General features: G+C 43.3%; 1 protein-coding gene across 4 annotated transcripts in view; it reads left to right on the top strand.

Annotated features, from left to right (window-relative positions):
• The first annotated feature begins 2546 nt into the window (after positions 1-2546).
• The window catches only part of LOC109874844 (CDK5 and ABL1 enzyme substrate 1-like), a 31225-nt gene continuing 16734 nt past the window's right edge, over positions 2547-17037 (top strand). For 2 of the 4 annotated variants that reach the window (XM_020466871.2, XM_020466872.2), the window contains exon 1: positions 2547-5644. In XM_020466871.2, the coding sequence (XP_020322460.2) occupies positions 5076-5644 (569 nt within the window). In that variant the 5' untranslated portion in view covers positions 2547-5075. Of the gene's footprint in view, positions 5645-9242; positions 9564-17037 lie in introns of all 4 variants that reach the window. The other 2 variants (XM_031810101.1, XM_031810102.1) reach the window with 2 other exon arrangements.

Below are 17037 nucleotides of genomic sequence, written 5' to 3' on the forward strand. Positions count from 1 at the left end.
CAGTGAGCCAGTAGATTTGATAGATTTGTGAAGTGTTTCAGTCAGGAGTCAATGAGAGGGCATGGTCTACAACAAAACTGAAGAACAGAAAATGCATTGTATTTTGATAATCTCGTAGGTTATAGGGGAGTGCTACATATTTAAGATTGGATCAGGTGAGCTACTCCATCAGCCAAAAGGACTATAGATAGACAGCATAGCTATTAATATACTGTTTAAGGGGTGAATGTGTCCCCCCCCCAACCAGTATTAATACTCCCAAAAAGCAATTTCCTCACGACTGTGGAATTCTGAGAGATGCCAGGAACATGTCAGAAATACAGAGGAGGCTGAATAACTTACACCATGCCTCTGAGTCTGACTCCAAGTATTTGCTAATGTGTTTATAGTCAACGTTGCTGAAAATGTGCTTTAACCTCACAACTTAGCATATGTATCTATGTACGCAAAGGACAATATACACTACCGTTCAAAAGTTTGGGGTCACTTGGAAATGTCCTTGTTTTTGAAAGAAAATCACATTTCAAAAACACCAGTCTCCACGTCAACAGTGAAGAGGCGACTCCGGGATGCTGGCCTTCTAGGCAGTGTTGCAAAGAAAAAGCCATATCTCAGACTGGCCAATAAAAAAAAATATTAAGATAAGATGGGCAAAAGAACACAGACACTGGACAGAGGAACTCTGCCTAGAAGGCCAGCATCCCGGAGTCACCTCTTCACTGTTGATGTTGAGACTGGTGTTTTGCGGGTACTATTTAATGAAGCTGCCATTTGAGGACTTTTGAGGTGTCTGTTTCTCAAACTAGACACTCTAATGTACTTGTCCTCTTGCTTAGTTGTGCACCGGGGCCTCTCACTCCTCTTTCTATTCTGGTTAGAGACAGTTTGCGCTGTTCTGTGAAGGGAGTAGTACACAGCGTTGTATGAGATCTTCAGTTTCTTGGAAATTTCTCGCATGGAATAGCCTTCATTTCTCAGAACAAGAATAGACTGACAAGTTTCAGAAGAAAGTTATTTGTTTCTGGCCATTTTGAGCCTGTAATCAAACCCACAAATGCTGATGCTCCAGATACTCAACTAGTCTAAAGAAGGACAGTTTTATTGCTTCTTTAATTAGCACAAGAGTTTTCAGCTGTGCTAACATAATTGCAAAAGGGTTTTCTAATGAACTTAGATTAGCTAACACAACATGCCATTGGATCACAGGAGTGATGGTTGCTGATAATGGGTCTCTGTACCCCTATGTAGATATTCCATAAAAAATCATCTGTGTCCAGCTACAATAGTCATTTACAATGTCTACTCTGTATTTCAGACCAATTTGATGTTATTTTAATGGAAAAATTGCTTTTCTTTCAAAAACAAGGACATTTCTATGTGACCCCAAACTTTTTAACGGTAGTGTATACTACATCTACATTTGGCCAAATCCTTCTCAAGTCTCTCAATTAAACAATTATAGGTGATCGGCTCTAACTTGGGTAAATTGTTTGGGTAACAATTTGCAGACATACCGATGTGAATTCTCAACATATTGGAGCCGGTCTGGTTAGTATACAGGTTTAAGTGAGGGGACGTCACAAGGGGATGAGTAGGCTACAATGTCTACTATGTGAAAGCTGTCTTTGTATAAATCTCTCACTCAGAGGCCTGGGTTGACCCTCAGCCTTAGCCTTTGTTTGGCAGACGCCTTGGCCCCCTTTAATCTTGTGAGGAGATAAATCCATTGATGGACCTAGCCTGATTCAGTTGAAAGTGCTGTCTGACTATCTCCATAGATCACCATAACACAGCATGTTTGAAGTTGGGCTGGTGGGCTGTGGTGCATGGCGCGTGTGGGCCTGGAGAGGGAAGACGAGATGGGGTGGGGTAGGGTAGGGGGGCTTCCTCACGATCCAGAACAGAGTAATCAATCCTGGGCCATGACCACAGACCCCACCTCCCCCTCCTCCTCAAACCACCCACACACACACACACACCACAACAACACCATTCCTGCTGTCTTCTTGACCACAGAGCACAAACACCATACAGGGCCAGGATGGTAATCTCTCTCTATTTCTCTCTCTCTCTCTCTGTGTTTCTCTCTCTCTATTTTCTCATCTTTACTAAAAGTGGGTAAAATGTTACATTGTTGTTTTTTTCAGAGCTTCTACAGGGGTAAAAGGCAACCTAGAAGTGCCATCCAATGCAGTTCAGATGGATTTTCCTGAGATTACCATGAGAGAGCTATCCATTCTAATGAGTACATCACGAGAGTCTATGTGTATATATGTGTCATCCAGAAGTGTATGTGAACTGATGTAAACCCCTGGGAGCTCTTTAGATGTTAGCTGCTGATAAGAGCCCTTCTTCACCCCATTACATTACTGCAGGAGCTCACACAGTGGAAGTGCTGCTCTCCCTCCTCACACTCTTATCCTTCATCAACACAGACTCTAATCTGAACATAGAGGCTAATTTTGATAGATTGTTTTAGTCTCCTCAGGGCATAATAAGGAATAACACATCAAAGACAAAAACGACTTATCACATTTCTCATGTTACAAATGTGTTTAGTCCAGTCAAGTTTATTTGTCATATGCATAGTACAATGAAATGCTTACGTGCAGGTTCACCTTCGACAATGTGACATAATAAGAATAGTAAATATAAACTTAATGGAATAATTGCTATGGCTGTTAGGGATTTACTCTGTTAGGATTTACAATTTTTTTCTGAAGTCTCGATAGGTTGTTTTCCAATGCTTATGGGGAAGACTTAAAGCTGAAGGTCTTGTATGGGTGTTTCCCTGTGGCTGCTGACCTAGGAGCAGTGTTCTGGAGGTGTGTGTGTTCTAGGCATGCAAAGTGTGTCCCTCTCCCAGCAAGCCCAACTAAGGCAAGCTAAAACACCAAGTTAAGGTAATGGATAAAAAAGATCACAAGTCACAACAAAGAATAAAAGATACTTGCCACTGAAGATAGCAAGACTATCTCACCCTCATGGTCACCCTTTTCAGTCTCCTCTTTCCTTCTTCCCAGCCTCCTCTTCTTAATGACCCTTATTATTACCATCGTACAACAATATACACTGCCTCCACTCCATCTTGTTGCTGGAAACCATTGTCTACACATCATTATCCTGCTGGTAATCGTTTATGGTGCTCTAACACTTGGCATGTTTTTCCTTAATCAACTCTAAAGTAATAGCAGAGTGATGTGCATTGTGGCTCACAATGAGGTGCCAAATCCCTTTATGTCTGGGAAGCTTTACACAAACACAGGAAGTCCAGTGTTTCAAGGCAACGGCGAGGGGAGTCGGAGTCAGAGCCATGGCCTGCGTCTCTCTCTTTCTCCTCTGATGGGAAGTTCAGATTAACGGTGGGTGGTAAACCTGCAGCTCATACACCTCATTGTTGCAGTCCAGAAACAACCTAACCGGAGTCCAAGGTCTGCAGTGCACACTGGTTTCATTGTAATGCATGGCACTGCACAGTAGTGATCTGCTACTGGGGTGAAATGAAGGTAAACTTTTTTTAATAGGAAGTAATAAAAACAAATGGGCATGGCGCTGGATCTGTGTCAAGAGTTACTCAAAACCAACACAACTGAGAAGTTACTATAGCTAAGGCCAGAGTTATACATTAGCATATGACCTGACCAGGATTGCAAAAACTCCTGGCTCCAATTATAGGGATTAATCGAAAGCAGTGGTATTCAACTCTGACCCTACGAGGTCCGGCGCCTGCTGGTTTTCTGTTCTACCTGATAATACATTTCACCCACCTGATGTCGCAGGTCTAAATTAGTCCCTGAATAGAGGGGAACAATGAAAAAATGCAGTGGAACTGGCTTCGAGGTCCAGAGTTGAGTTGGAGGGATCTAAAGCATACCCTAATTTCCCTATGAATCTATTATTCAATAGTCTGTCTAAAACTCCATTGGAATATGTATTTGTAGGACAGTGTGGTTGATTCGCCAGAGATCTGAGTAGTCATTCACCCCATTGCTTTTTGCAGCTTGTCTTCTCTAAAGAATATTCAACTTGACCTAAAGAACAACCCTCCTCACTTACTCCTAAACGGTAGGCGTTGTAGGATGCTTTCTGATAGAATCCACCATGGAAGAATGGAAGGATTTTGAAGAAACACAGGGACATCCAGTGGTGAGCAGATGTCTTGTTGCCGTCCTAAACGGTATGATTAACATAGCTTCCTCGATGTCCTCTTTTTTCTTAGAAGTGGACTATATAAATTAAAGCGAAAACTAGTGAAAAAGTATTCACATAAACAGCTAATGCCACCCAGGTGGATTACTACAGGCGCTCACCACCACATAGTACTATTTTGCATTGGTGTATATCTGCAGTGTTGTGATATTTATCTAACACCACTAGATGGCATATTTAGTCAAAACATGTCCAAACCTGACAACTAAACCAGACTAAACCATGTAAAACAGACAGATGGCGCAAATGTTGCAGAACTGCAGAATTACATATTTTGGAAATACAGCATGTTCCATTCCTCAAAAGCTACACAGCCCACTTTTGTTTTCAATATCATGGGATGTCCTGCTAAAGATTCCCTAATTATTTTAGAGACATACAGTGAAGATGAAAGAGTTTATGCTTTGAGTCCTTGGTAAATAGCCTAGGGCTATTAGGGTTACCCATTATTTCCGTAATATGAACCCCAAAGCACAATTTCCAAAAATGCATATTTCCAATCAATTGAACTGCCTTGACATGCAAATATAACACATGGTAATTCATTAGTTATTTCTGAATGTGGCCAAAATCTGCTATACCTGATGACATTTTAATGTAATTTTGGATAATCAATCCAGAAGTCTGAAGAGGGAGGGCACCGGAGGAAAATGAAAAAAATAACCCTTTCGTGTGTCCCTGAAAGCCTATTGGTCCAATTTTTTCCCTGCTGCCACAATACTGCAGACACGTAACCATCCTGTTTTAGTCAGTTTAAGCTTGCACTTACAATACAAGGCTTTAACATTTGCTATCTACATAAGCACACTTTTAATGTCATATTGACAAAACCTTTGCTCGCCGATTCGAATCGCTGGAAGTGGACCATGGCGGCTGCCACGAGCAGCAATACATCCACAACCACGCTTCAGATAAAGCATTCCAGTATCGAGCATACGCGGAAACGCATAGACCCTCGGAGGAGACAAGCCGCACTCTCTTTTCTCAGTAACATTTCTTTGGATGGTCGACCGGTGCAAGATGATGCCGACAATCAGATCGAAGAGGATAATTCAATTGAGTCGAGGACTAGACAGAGCCTGGTTTCTGCAGCAGAGCGTCCGCTGTACGCGGCTGGCAGTGGCACCGGGGTAGCGACCCCCACGGCCACCCAGGCGCTCGCTATTGCAAACCAGGCTCTGATTGCTAACGCACGAGATAGTTTTGGGATTGGTCCCGTTGCTGCAGCTCGAGCGTGTACAGATCCGGAAGGGGATGCTTTCGGCCCTTCGATTTTCAGTTCGCCTTTCTCTGCAGTACCAGCCGCGATTAGAGGCAGGCTTCAGACCTACACTCAGGGAGTTGTGCCTTCTGCCTACTCCAGGCAGGCTTCCCAAGGCTTCTGTTTGGAGGGAGGACAGATAGCCAACTCTGTCCTGGAGCTGCAGAGATCAAGGTAGGGCATTTGTAGATATCTCCATCATGTAGTGTTTACATTCATGACATGTGTGAAGGAGATTACTGGTTGCCCATATTGGGAATGGGAATAGTGACACAGAAGCCCACAGTCAATGTTTACACTGCACTCTCACAAATTATGCATGTCATAGGCTACAGTATTGCAAACCAATAGTGTCAACAATACAGTTTGGCTACAGTATTTTGCAACACTCATATTGCAATAGTCACTGAAAGTAAGGTAAGAGTTTTCAGGAAGGTCTTTGTTGAGTGAAGCCACCAAACAGGATCCACACAGACCTGGGCTAGACTAATGTGTATCATCAGTTAATCTCAACAATAGCACAGGTTTCTCTGGTCACATTTTGTACTAGGGCTGCTCAAACTACATCATCAGTTTTAGTCAGTTAGTGTACTGCTAAAGACAAGTTTATACAAAGAGACAGATTACAGCAAAGAGCAAAAGCCTTGGCTTTCTCTATATGTGAAACTTAGTATGCTTCTAACAACTATGTACATGCAGTGGGCTCATTGATTTAGGTGGAATCAGCGGGATTAGATTGAAAAGGTCAACCATTGTGGAATAATTTTGATTAGCCTGCCTATTACCCAGTATGATGCATGTGCTCTCAAATAACATAATTTGTAAAACATGTTATATTCATGGTAGCACTGAAAGGCATGTCCAGCAGGAAGTGGACTTGTTTTCCCCTGTGCAGATACGGTCACCCGTGCAGATTTTCCCCCATAACCTGTTGGGAGGACAAAGCTGTCCTGCACCTGCTGCCTTGCCCTCTCCTATGCAATATAAACAACCTGTAACCCAGTACTCCTCAACACATCGGACCATGGACACCTTTAATACCTTTGTTTACTCTGTAGAGTGGACCAGAGCACAGGGAAAATCTGAGGCTGCCTGATACACTGTCCCTGCCTATACCCCACAAACACACACAATTATCTGTAAGGTCCCTCAGTCGAGCAATGATTCAAACACAGATTCAACCACAAAGACCAGGGAAGTTTTCCAATGCCTTGCCCTATGGCAAGACCTAGCAATGATCAAGAACCAATTTGACAGAGCTTGAAGCATTTTTTAAAATAATGATGGGCAAATGTTGCACAATCCAGGGGTGGAAAGCTCCTAGAGACTTACCCAAAAAGCCTCACAGCTGTAATTGCTGCCAAAGGTGATTCTAACATGTAAGCAACTCAGGGGGTCGAATACCTATCTAATCTATATACAGTATATCACAAAAGTGAGTACACCCCTCACATTTTTGTAAATATTTGAGTATATATTTTCATGTGACAACACTGAAGAAATGACACTTTGCTACAATGTAAAGTAGTGAGTGCACAGCTTGTATAACAGTGTACATTTGCTGTCCCCTCAAAATAACTCAACACAGCCATTAATGTCTAAACCGCTGGCAACAAAAGTGAGTACACCCCTAAGTGAAAATGTCCAAATTGGGCCCAAAGTGTCAATATTTCATGAGGCCACCATAGTTTTCCAGCACTGCCTTAACCCTCTTGGGCATGGAGTTCACCAGAGCTTCACAGGTTGCCACTGGAGTCCTCTTCCACTCCTCCATGACGACATCACGGAGCTGAAGGATGTTAGAGACCTTGCACTCCTCCACCATCCGTTTGAGGATGCCCCACAGATGCTCAATAGGGTTTAGGTCTGGAGACATGCTTGGCCAGTCCATCATCTTTACCCTCAGCTTCTTTAGCAAGGCAGTGGTCGTCTTGGAGGTGTGTTTGGGGTCGTTATGTTGGAATACTGCCCTGAGGCCCAGTCTCCGAAGGGAGGCGATCATGCTCTGCTTCAGTATGTCACAGTACATGTTGGCATTCATGGTTCCCTCAATGAACTGTAGCTCCCCAGTGCCGGCAGCACTCATGCAGCCCCAGACCATGACACTCCCACCACCATGCTTGACTGTAGGCAAGACACACTTGTCTTTGTACTCCTCACCTGGTTGCCGCCACACACGCTTGACACCATCTGAACCAAATAAGTTTCTTGCTCATCAGACCACAGGACATGGTTCAGTAATCCATGTCCTTAGTCTGCTTGTCTTCAGCAAACTGTTTGCGGGCTTTCTTGCGCATCATCTTTAGAAGAGGCTTCCTTCTGGGACGACAGCCATGCAGACCAATTTGATGCAGTGTACGGCGTATGGTCTGAGCACTGACAGGCTGACCCCCCCACCCCTTCAACCTCTGCAGCAATGCTGGCAGCACTCATACATCTATTTCCCAAAGACAACCTCTGGATATGACGCTGAGCACATGCACTCAACTTCTTTGGTCGACCATGGCGAGGCCTGTTCTGAGTGGAACCTGTCCAGTTAAACCGCTGTATGGTCTTGGCCACCGTGCTGCAGCTCAGTTTCAGGGTCTTGGCAATCTTCTTATAGCCCAGGCCATCTTTATGTAGAGCAACCATTCTTTTTTTCAGATCCTCAGAGCGTTCTTTGCCATGAGGTACGATGTTGAACTTCCAGTGACCAGTCAGTATGAGGGAGTGTGAGAGCGATGACACCAAATTCAACACACCTGCTCCCCATTCACACCTGAGACCTTGTAATACTAACGAGTCACATGACACCGGGGAGGGAAAATGGCTAATTGGGCCCAATTCGGGCATTTTCACTTAGGGGTGTATTCACTTTTGTTGCCAGCGGTTTAGACATTAATGTCTGTGTGTTGAGTTTACAAATTTACACTGTTATACAAGATGTACACTCACTACTTTACATTGTAGCAAAGTGTCATTTCTTCAGTGTTGTCACATGAAAAGCTATACTCAAATATTTACAAAAATGTGAGGGGTGTACTCACTTTTGGGATATACTGTATATATATATATATATATTTTTTTTTAAATCCACTAACATTACAGTATTTTTAACATAGTATTTTGTGTAGATTGTTGACAAAAAAATACAATTAAATCCATTTGAATCCCACATTGTAACAAAAGTAAAGGGGTGTGAACTATACATTAACTATACATTCATGTACATACTACCTCAATTGGGCCAACCAACCAGTGCTCCCGCACATTGGCTAACCGGGCTATCTGCATTGTGTCCCACCACCGTCAACCCCTCTTTTACGCTACTGCTACTCTGTTCATCATATATGCATAGTCACTTTAACCATATCTACATGTACATACTACCTCAATCAGCCTGACTAACCGGTGTCTGTATGTAGCCTCGCTATTGTATATAGTCTGTATTTTTACTGTTGTTTTTATTTCTTTACTTACCTATTGTTCCCCTAATACCTTTTTTGCACTATTGGTTAGAGCCTGTAAGTAAGCATTTCACTCCTATTCAGCACACATGACAAATACACTTTGATTTGAACACTGTCTGAAGGCACTGTACATTACAATGATTCAGTAGTTAAACCCCCCCAGGTTATGGAATGCGGTCGGTCAAAGGAGGCTGCCACTGTAAACTGAATTATAAGCTGTTGAGTAATAACTAAGGCGACCTGTTGAGGGACCCCGGCCATATTCCACAGACGCATCATAGATGGGCATCTCTCACACAGTGCCTGGTCTGTTTTCCCAGGGCAGCAGCTTGGTGGAAAAGTGGCCAGATCCAGAGAGAGAACCTTGGCTGGGAAGGGAAAGGCAGGACGCCCAGGCTTTCAGAGACGCTGCCCGGCCAGACTCTCCTTTATCTGTTTATCTCCATCTTCTGTCCTTCACTCGTCTTCCTCTCCCAAGGGCACCATACCAGATACTCTTTATTTCTCTCTTTCCATCTTCCTCCCTTCCCTCTCTCATGGCCTCCAGTCCTGCTCCCAGCCAGGAATCCCCAACCCTCAGATCAGCTGCCAAAAGATACTCTGAGATCAGCGCTCAGAGCTGCTTAAAACCATCTTATTCGGTGTGCATTTATTCTAATGCATGCAAATTATGGTTGAGTTTACATAGGCTGCAGTATTCTACTGCTCAAGCTAGACTCATAGACAATGGCCTTTTACATTCTAGCATAATTTAAGGCGCCCACTCTGTCTTGCTGCTACTGTAAAGGTGTCAGCCCGAGGTGTGGATCTGTTTAAACCGCTTTAAAATGAAAAAACACATTTAGCTTAGTGAATGTTGCCACAAAATCAAATTCCCATAAAATTGTATGGATTGACAGTTAATGCAGTAAATTATATTCTGCACTCCAATGTCCCCATGTTTTAAACCATTTTTCCACAAGTCCTCATTGTGATCGAAAGCTTACTACAGGGAGACTATGAAGCCAAGGGAAACCATAGCAGAGAAACCACATGCAGTTTAAACCATTACAATGGTCCTTTGCAGTTTTGTGCAATTGAGTCATATCCTTTTGGTTAAGAGGTTGAGGTTGTTGTTTGGTGAAGGAATGGTTGGCATAATTACATGATTATGTAAGCAGCAATCTTAGGCTAGTTTGCCTCTGAAACACTTGTGGCTTGAACTGTAAGCGAAATCTCCAAAGCAGCTGCAGGATAGGCCTTTATGGTTAAAACGGCCACCATAATTAAAGCATTACTGGTAATGAGTCTTGAGATAAGAAAGATATACATGATGGGTTACTCTATTTCCAAAATGGAACTTGCAGTACCAAGTTTACTAGTTCAAGTTCCACAATGCTAGTAGCACTGTTGTTCACCCTAAACCACATGCTATTTAAAGGGAAGGGGGAAGGATGGATTCAGTGGTTTTACTGTATGTCAAGCAACCAGAGCAACTAACCACAAGGTGCTGTGTGTTTTGAACAATATAGGTATGTGTTCTTGTCCTTTATCCATGTCTGCAGCAGTGTTTCCCCTATATTCATATATAGTTTTTTACAGCAGTGGCAAGAATTTAGCAGCGTTGGGACATATTTCTGCCGAGACGCGCTTTTAGAGCTCCCCCACTGCTACAGTAGCAGGAAGGAATTGACTGTTATTGCAGCGTTGTTGTAAATGTGTTGGAGAAGAAAGACCGAAGGGGCTGAGAATAGCCTTTGTTGATTGGATTTTCCCCCCAAATGATTCAATTTTCTTTGGCCTGTAATTGTAAGAAGGCTAGAACATTAGATTGACTTCCACTCTGTCACCTGACAGCGGAACGGAAAGACAATGTCCATGGCAGGCTGCCAATGGGTGTGCGTGTGAAACGCTGAGCACTACAGCTCCTTATCCTAAAAAGCGACAAGCATAGCTGTCAGGTTACATACCAATTGTTTTTGAATGTCCTCATAGGATGTCTATAGGAATTGTTAAGATTGATTAAATAGACCATGCTTGAAATTCATTGAATGTGAACAGTGCTTGTTATGTCACATGCGCCGAATACAACAGCTGTAGACCTTAGTGACATGCTTACTTAAAGTTCTTCAACAACAATGTAGTTTTAAGAAGAAAAAAAATAACTCCATAAATTAAACAACCATTTGAGTAAACAAAAACACAGACAGATGGTGTCTTTCATGGGCAGCTCTACTTGGATGCCCATTGTTGTTCTGTCAATATTGAAGGAGGCGATAATTGAAAGTAGCCTGGGCTCTGCCTTAAAGCTTCGGAGTTTGACCAGTCCTTGTTAACGTCAGAATGCTACTGTTGGATTGGAGTTGATTTATCAAGGACCTCAGCCACACGAACTACGGACTGTTCACCCGGTTACCATCTAGAAGGAGGCGACAGTACAGGTGCATCAAGCTGGGACCGAGAGACTGATAGAAGCTGTTTATCTCCAGGCCATCAGCCTGTTAAACAGTCACCACTAGCTGGCCTCCGCCGAGTGCCCTGCCCTGAACCTTAGTCACTGTTAATAGCTACCACCCGGTACTCTACCCTGCAGCTTAGAGACTGCTTTGCCCTATGCACAGAGTCATTGAAAGCTGGTCACTGCTGTACACACCTTTGCTATTAATATACTGTCTATACACACACACACACACACACAGTGGGGCAAAAAAATATTTAGTCAGCCACCAATTGTGCAAGTTCTCGCACTTAAAAAGATGAGGCCTGTAATTTATCATAGGTACACTAACTATGACAGACAAAATGAGAAAAAAAATCCAGAAAATCACATTGTAGGATTTCTTATGAATTTATTTGCAAATTATGGTGGAAAATTAGTATTTGGTCAGTAACAAAAGTTTATCTCAATACTTTGTTATATACCCTTTGTTGGCAATGACAGAGGTCAAACCGTTTTCGGTAACGCTTCACAAGGTTTTCACACAATGTTGCTGGTATTTTGGCCCATTCCTCCATGCAGATCTCCTCTAGAGCAGTGATGTTTTGGGGATGTTGCTGGGCAACACAGACTTTCAACTCCCTCCAAAGATTTTCAATGGGGTTGAGATCTGTAGACTGGCTAGGCCACTCCAGGACCTTGAAATGCTTCTTACGAAGCCACTCCTTCTTTGCCCGGGCAGTGTGTTTGGGATCATTGTCATGCTGAAAGACCCAGCCACGTTTCATCTTCAATGCCCTTTCTGATGGAAGGAGGTTTTCACTCAAAATCTCACGATACATGGACCCATTCATTATTTCCTTTACACGGATCAGTCGTCCCGGTCCCTTTGCAGAAAAACAGCCCCAAAGCATGATGTTTCCACCCCCATGCTTCACAGTAGGTATGGTGTTCTTTGGATGCAACTCAGAATTCTTTGTCCTCCAAAGAGTTTAGTTTTTACCAAAAAGTTCTATTTTGGTTTCATCTGACCATATGACATTCTCCCAATCTTATTCTGTGTCATCCAAATGCTCTCTAGCAAACTTCAGACGGGCCTGGACATGTACTGGCTTAAGCAGGGGGACACGTCTGGCACTGCAGGATTTGAGTCCCTGGCGGCGTAGTGTGTTACTGATGGTAGGCTTTGTTACTTTGGTCCCAGCTCTCTGCAGGTCATTCACTAGGTCCCCCCGTGTGGTTCTGGGATTTTTGCTCACCGTTCTTGTTATCATTTTGACAGTGAGATCTTGCGTGGAGCCCCAGATCGAGGGAGATTATCAGACGTCTTGTATGTCTTCCATTTCCTAGTAATTGCTCCCACAGTTGATTTCTTCAAACCAAGCTGCTTACCTATTGCAGATTCAGTGTTCCCAGTCTGGTGCAGGTCTACAATTTTGTTTCTGGTGTCCTTTGACAGCTCTTTGGTCTTGGCCATAGTGGAGTTTGGAATGTGACTGTTTGAGGTTGTGGACAGGTGTCTTTTATACTGATAACAAGTTCAAACAGGTGCCATTAATACAGGTAACGAGTGGAGGACAGAGGAGCCTCTTAAAGAAGAAGTTACAGGTCTGTGAGAGCCAGAAATCTTGCTTGTTTGTAGGTGACCAAATACTTATTTTCCACCATAATTTGCAAATAAATTCATTCAAAATCCTACAATGTGATTTTCTGAATTTTTTTTCTAATTTTGTCTGTCATAGTTGAAGTGTACCTATGATGAAAATTACAGGCCTCATCTTTTTAAGTGGGAGAAATTGCACAATTGGTGGCTGACTAAATACTTTTTTATATAATCACACACACACAAAAGTATGTGGACACCCCTTCAAATTAGTTGATTCGGCTATTGCTCGTCACTGACAGGTGTAGAACATCGAGCACACAGTCATGCACATCCATAGATAAACATTGGCAGTAGAATGACCTTACTGAAGAGCTCAGTGACTTTCAATGTGGCACCGTCATAGGATGCCACCTTTCCAACCAGTCAGTTTGTCAAATGTCTGCCCTGTTACAGCTGCCCCGGGCAACTGTAAGTGCTGTTATTTTGAAGTGGAAACATCTAGGAGCAACAATGGCTAAGCCACAAAGTGGTAGGACACACAAGCTCACATAATGGGACCGGGAGTAGTGAATCACGTAAAAATCGTTTGTCCTCGGTTGCAACACTCACTACAGAGTTCCAAACTGCCTCTGGAAGCAACGTCGGCACAATAACTGTTCGTCGGGAGCCTCATGAAATGGGTTTCCATGTCCGAGCAGCTGTACACAAGCCTAAGATCACCATGTGCAATGCCAAGCGTCGGCTGGAGTGGTGTAAATGTCACTGCCATTGGACTCTGGAGCAGTGGAAACGCGTTTTCTGGAGTGAGGATTCACGCTTCACCATCTGGCAGTCCAACAGACAAATCTGGGTTTGGCGGATACCAGGAGAACCCTAGCTGCCCCAATGCATAGTGCCAACTGTAAAGTTTGGTGGTGGAGGAATAATGGTCTGGGGCTGTTTTTCATGGTTTGGGCTAGGCCCCTTAGTACCAGTGAAGGAAATTCTTAACGCTACATACAGCATACAATGACATTCTAGACGATTCTGTGCTTCCAACTTTGTGGCAACAGTTTGGGGAAGGACTTTTCCTGTTTCAGCATGACATTGCCCCACTGCACAAAGCGAGGTCCACACAGAAATGGTTTATCAAGATCGGTGTGGAAGAACTTGCCTGGCCTGCACAGAGCCCTGACCTCAACTCAATCGAACACCTTTGAATTGATTTGGAACGCTGACTGTGAGCCAGGCCTAATCGCCCAACATCCGTGCCCGACCTCACTAATGCTCTTGTGGCTGAATGGAAGCAGGTTCCCGCAGAAATGTTCCAACTTCTAGTGGAAAGCCTTCCCAGAAGACTAGAGGCTGTTATAGCAGCAAAGGGGGGACCAACTCCATATTAAATGCCCATGATTTTGGAAGCAGATGTTTTTTGAGTAGCATACTTTTGGTCACGTATATTCCGCACTCTTACATTGCTCATTCTGCTATTTAAAAAAAATGTTTTTATTTCTTGTTGGATTATGCGTGTATTTTTAGGTATTATTACTGCACTGTAGGAGCTAGAAACAGGTTCAGCAAAATGCTTTTCTGTAAGGGTTTTCGTCCTCCTCTGATGAGGAGTAAGAGAGATCGGACACATTTGCAGCGTGGTAATTGTCCATTTTAATAAGTCAAACTGAACACTACAACATACAAAATAACAAAGTGAAACCAACGAAACAGTCCCGTGTGGTACAAACACTAACACGGAAAATAATCACCCACGAAACACAATAGAAAACCGGCTACCTAAATATGGTTCTCAATCAGGGACAACGATAGACAGCTGCCTCTGATTGAGAACCATACCAGGCCAAACACAGAAATAGCAAATCATAGAAAAACTAACATAGACAACCCACCCAACTCTGACCGCCCTAAAACAAAGACATAACAAAAGAACTAAGGTCAGAACGTGACAGCACCTACAATTAACATTTGATTAGACCTGCAGTTAAACATCAATAGCTGGCTGTATCAGTCTTGTTGAAGTGAATGAGTAGTCTGGTCCGTGTGTTATTGTTTGCACGTGTGTGGAAAACATCATTTGCACGTCCACCTCCTGGCTGGCCTGCTGTTGTTCATTTACAGTAGCTGGATCAGTCTGAGCGTCCCGCTGAACAGTGGAAACTAGTTTATGGGTTCACTTCATCAGATGTGTACTGTACAAACTATGAAAGAAAAACCTAGTAGTCAAAATAAAATATTCTGTCCAAAAATGAAATTTGCAGCAGTGATAAGATTTTGACCCAATGACATCTGGCACAGTAAGCCATCTGTAATCGAGTGAAACTAATCATTTGTCATGGCAATAGATAGATTAGAGTACCTGGGATGAGGTCATGGTCACTATGTTTCTAACAGACAGTGAGGGCTGTATTTGCTCTGCTGACTGCTACAGCCTAGCTATTCTGGTTAACATGTTCTCCAGGGTGAAGGTGGAGAGACATAGTGTATTCAGAATCCTTGACTTTTTCCACATTGTTACGTCACAGCCTTATTCTAAAATGGATTAAATTGTTTCCCCCCCTCAATCTACAAACTAAATACCCCACCATGACAAAGCAAAAACAGGTTCATAATTTTTTGCTAATTTATAAAACAATTGTATAAAAAAAAGTAACATTTACATAAGTATTCAGACCATTCTCTCAGTACTTTATTAAAGCACCTTTGGCAGAGATTACAGCCTCATGTCTTCTTGGGTATGACACTACAAGCCTGGCACACTTGTGTTTTGGGAGTTTCTTCAATTCTTCACTGCAGATCCTCTCAAACTCTGTCAAGTTGGATGGGGAGCATTGCTGCACAGATATTTTCAGGTCTCTCCTGATGGGTTAGATCGGGTTCAAGTCCGGGGTCTGGTTGAGCCACCCAAAGGACATTCAGAGACTTGTCCCGAAAACACTCCTGTGTTGTATTGGCTGTGTACTTAGGGTCGTTGTCCTGTTGGAAGGTGAACCTTCACCCCAGTCTGAGGTCCTGAGTGCTCTGGAGCAGGTTTTCATCAAGGATCTCTGTACTTTGAGAATGAGAATCTTGTTTCTCATGGTCTGAGAGTCTTTAGGGGCCTTTTGGCAAACTCCAAGCCAGCTGTCATGTGCCTTTTACTCAAGAGTGGCTTCCGTCTGGTCACTCTACCATAAAGGCCTGATTGGTGGAGTGCTGCAGTGATGGTTGTCCTTCTGGAAGGTTCTCTCACCTCCACAGATGACCTCTGAAGCTCTGTTAGAGTGACCATTGGGTTCTTGGTCACCTCCCTCACTTACAATATAGCTGGGTATTTTAATTATCTTTATTAAGGGAGTCCATTTTTAGACTGCCCCGATTGCTCGGTTTGGCCGGGGGCCAGCTCTGGGAAGAGTCTTGGTGGTTCCAAACTTCTTCCATTTAAGAATGATGGAAGCCACTATGTTCTTGGGCCTTCAATGCCGCAGAAGTTTTTTGGTACCCTTCCCCAGATCTGTGCCTCGACTCAACCCTGTCTTTGAGCTCTCTGGACAATTACTTCGACCTCATGGCTTGGTTTTTGCTCTGACATGCACTGTCAACTGTGGGACCTTTTATATAGACAGGTGTGTGCCTTTCCAAATCATGTCCAATTGTATTTAACACAGGTGGACTCCAATCAAATTGCGGAAACATCTCAAGGATGGTCAATAGAAACAGGATGAACCTGAGCTTAATTTCTCAAAACCTGTCTTCGCATTGTCATTATGGGGTATTGTGTGTAGATTGAGGGGGGGAAATTATAATACATTTTAGAATATGGCTGTAACATAACAAAATGTGGAAAAAAGGAAGGGCTCTGAATATTGCCTGAATGCACTGTAGCTAAGACATAGGTTTCATTGCAGTTGCTCTGCTCTGTGCAACCGATGAATGTGGCACCTCATCAGGAATGTAAACAGTAGCATGTTAGCGCAGCTAGCAGGCTAGGAATGTAAGCCTTTAGGCTAGCATGATGGTAGCCACCCTATCCATCACTCAGCATTCTCACTGGAGGATGTCGCCGGGCCTGTCGGCCACAAATACCTTGACGATCCATAATCAATCAATCAATCAATCCAAT

This window comes from Oncorhynchus kisutch, linkage group LG30 (genome assembly GCF_002021735.2).
Source record: "Oncorhynchus kisutch isolate 150728-3 linkage group LG30, Okis_V2, whole genome shotgun sequence".
In the NCBI taxonomy this organism is placed as follows: domain Eukaryota; kingdom Metazoa; phylum Chordata; class Actinopteri; order Salmoniformes; family Salmonidae; genus Oncorhynchus; species Oncorhynchus kisutch.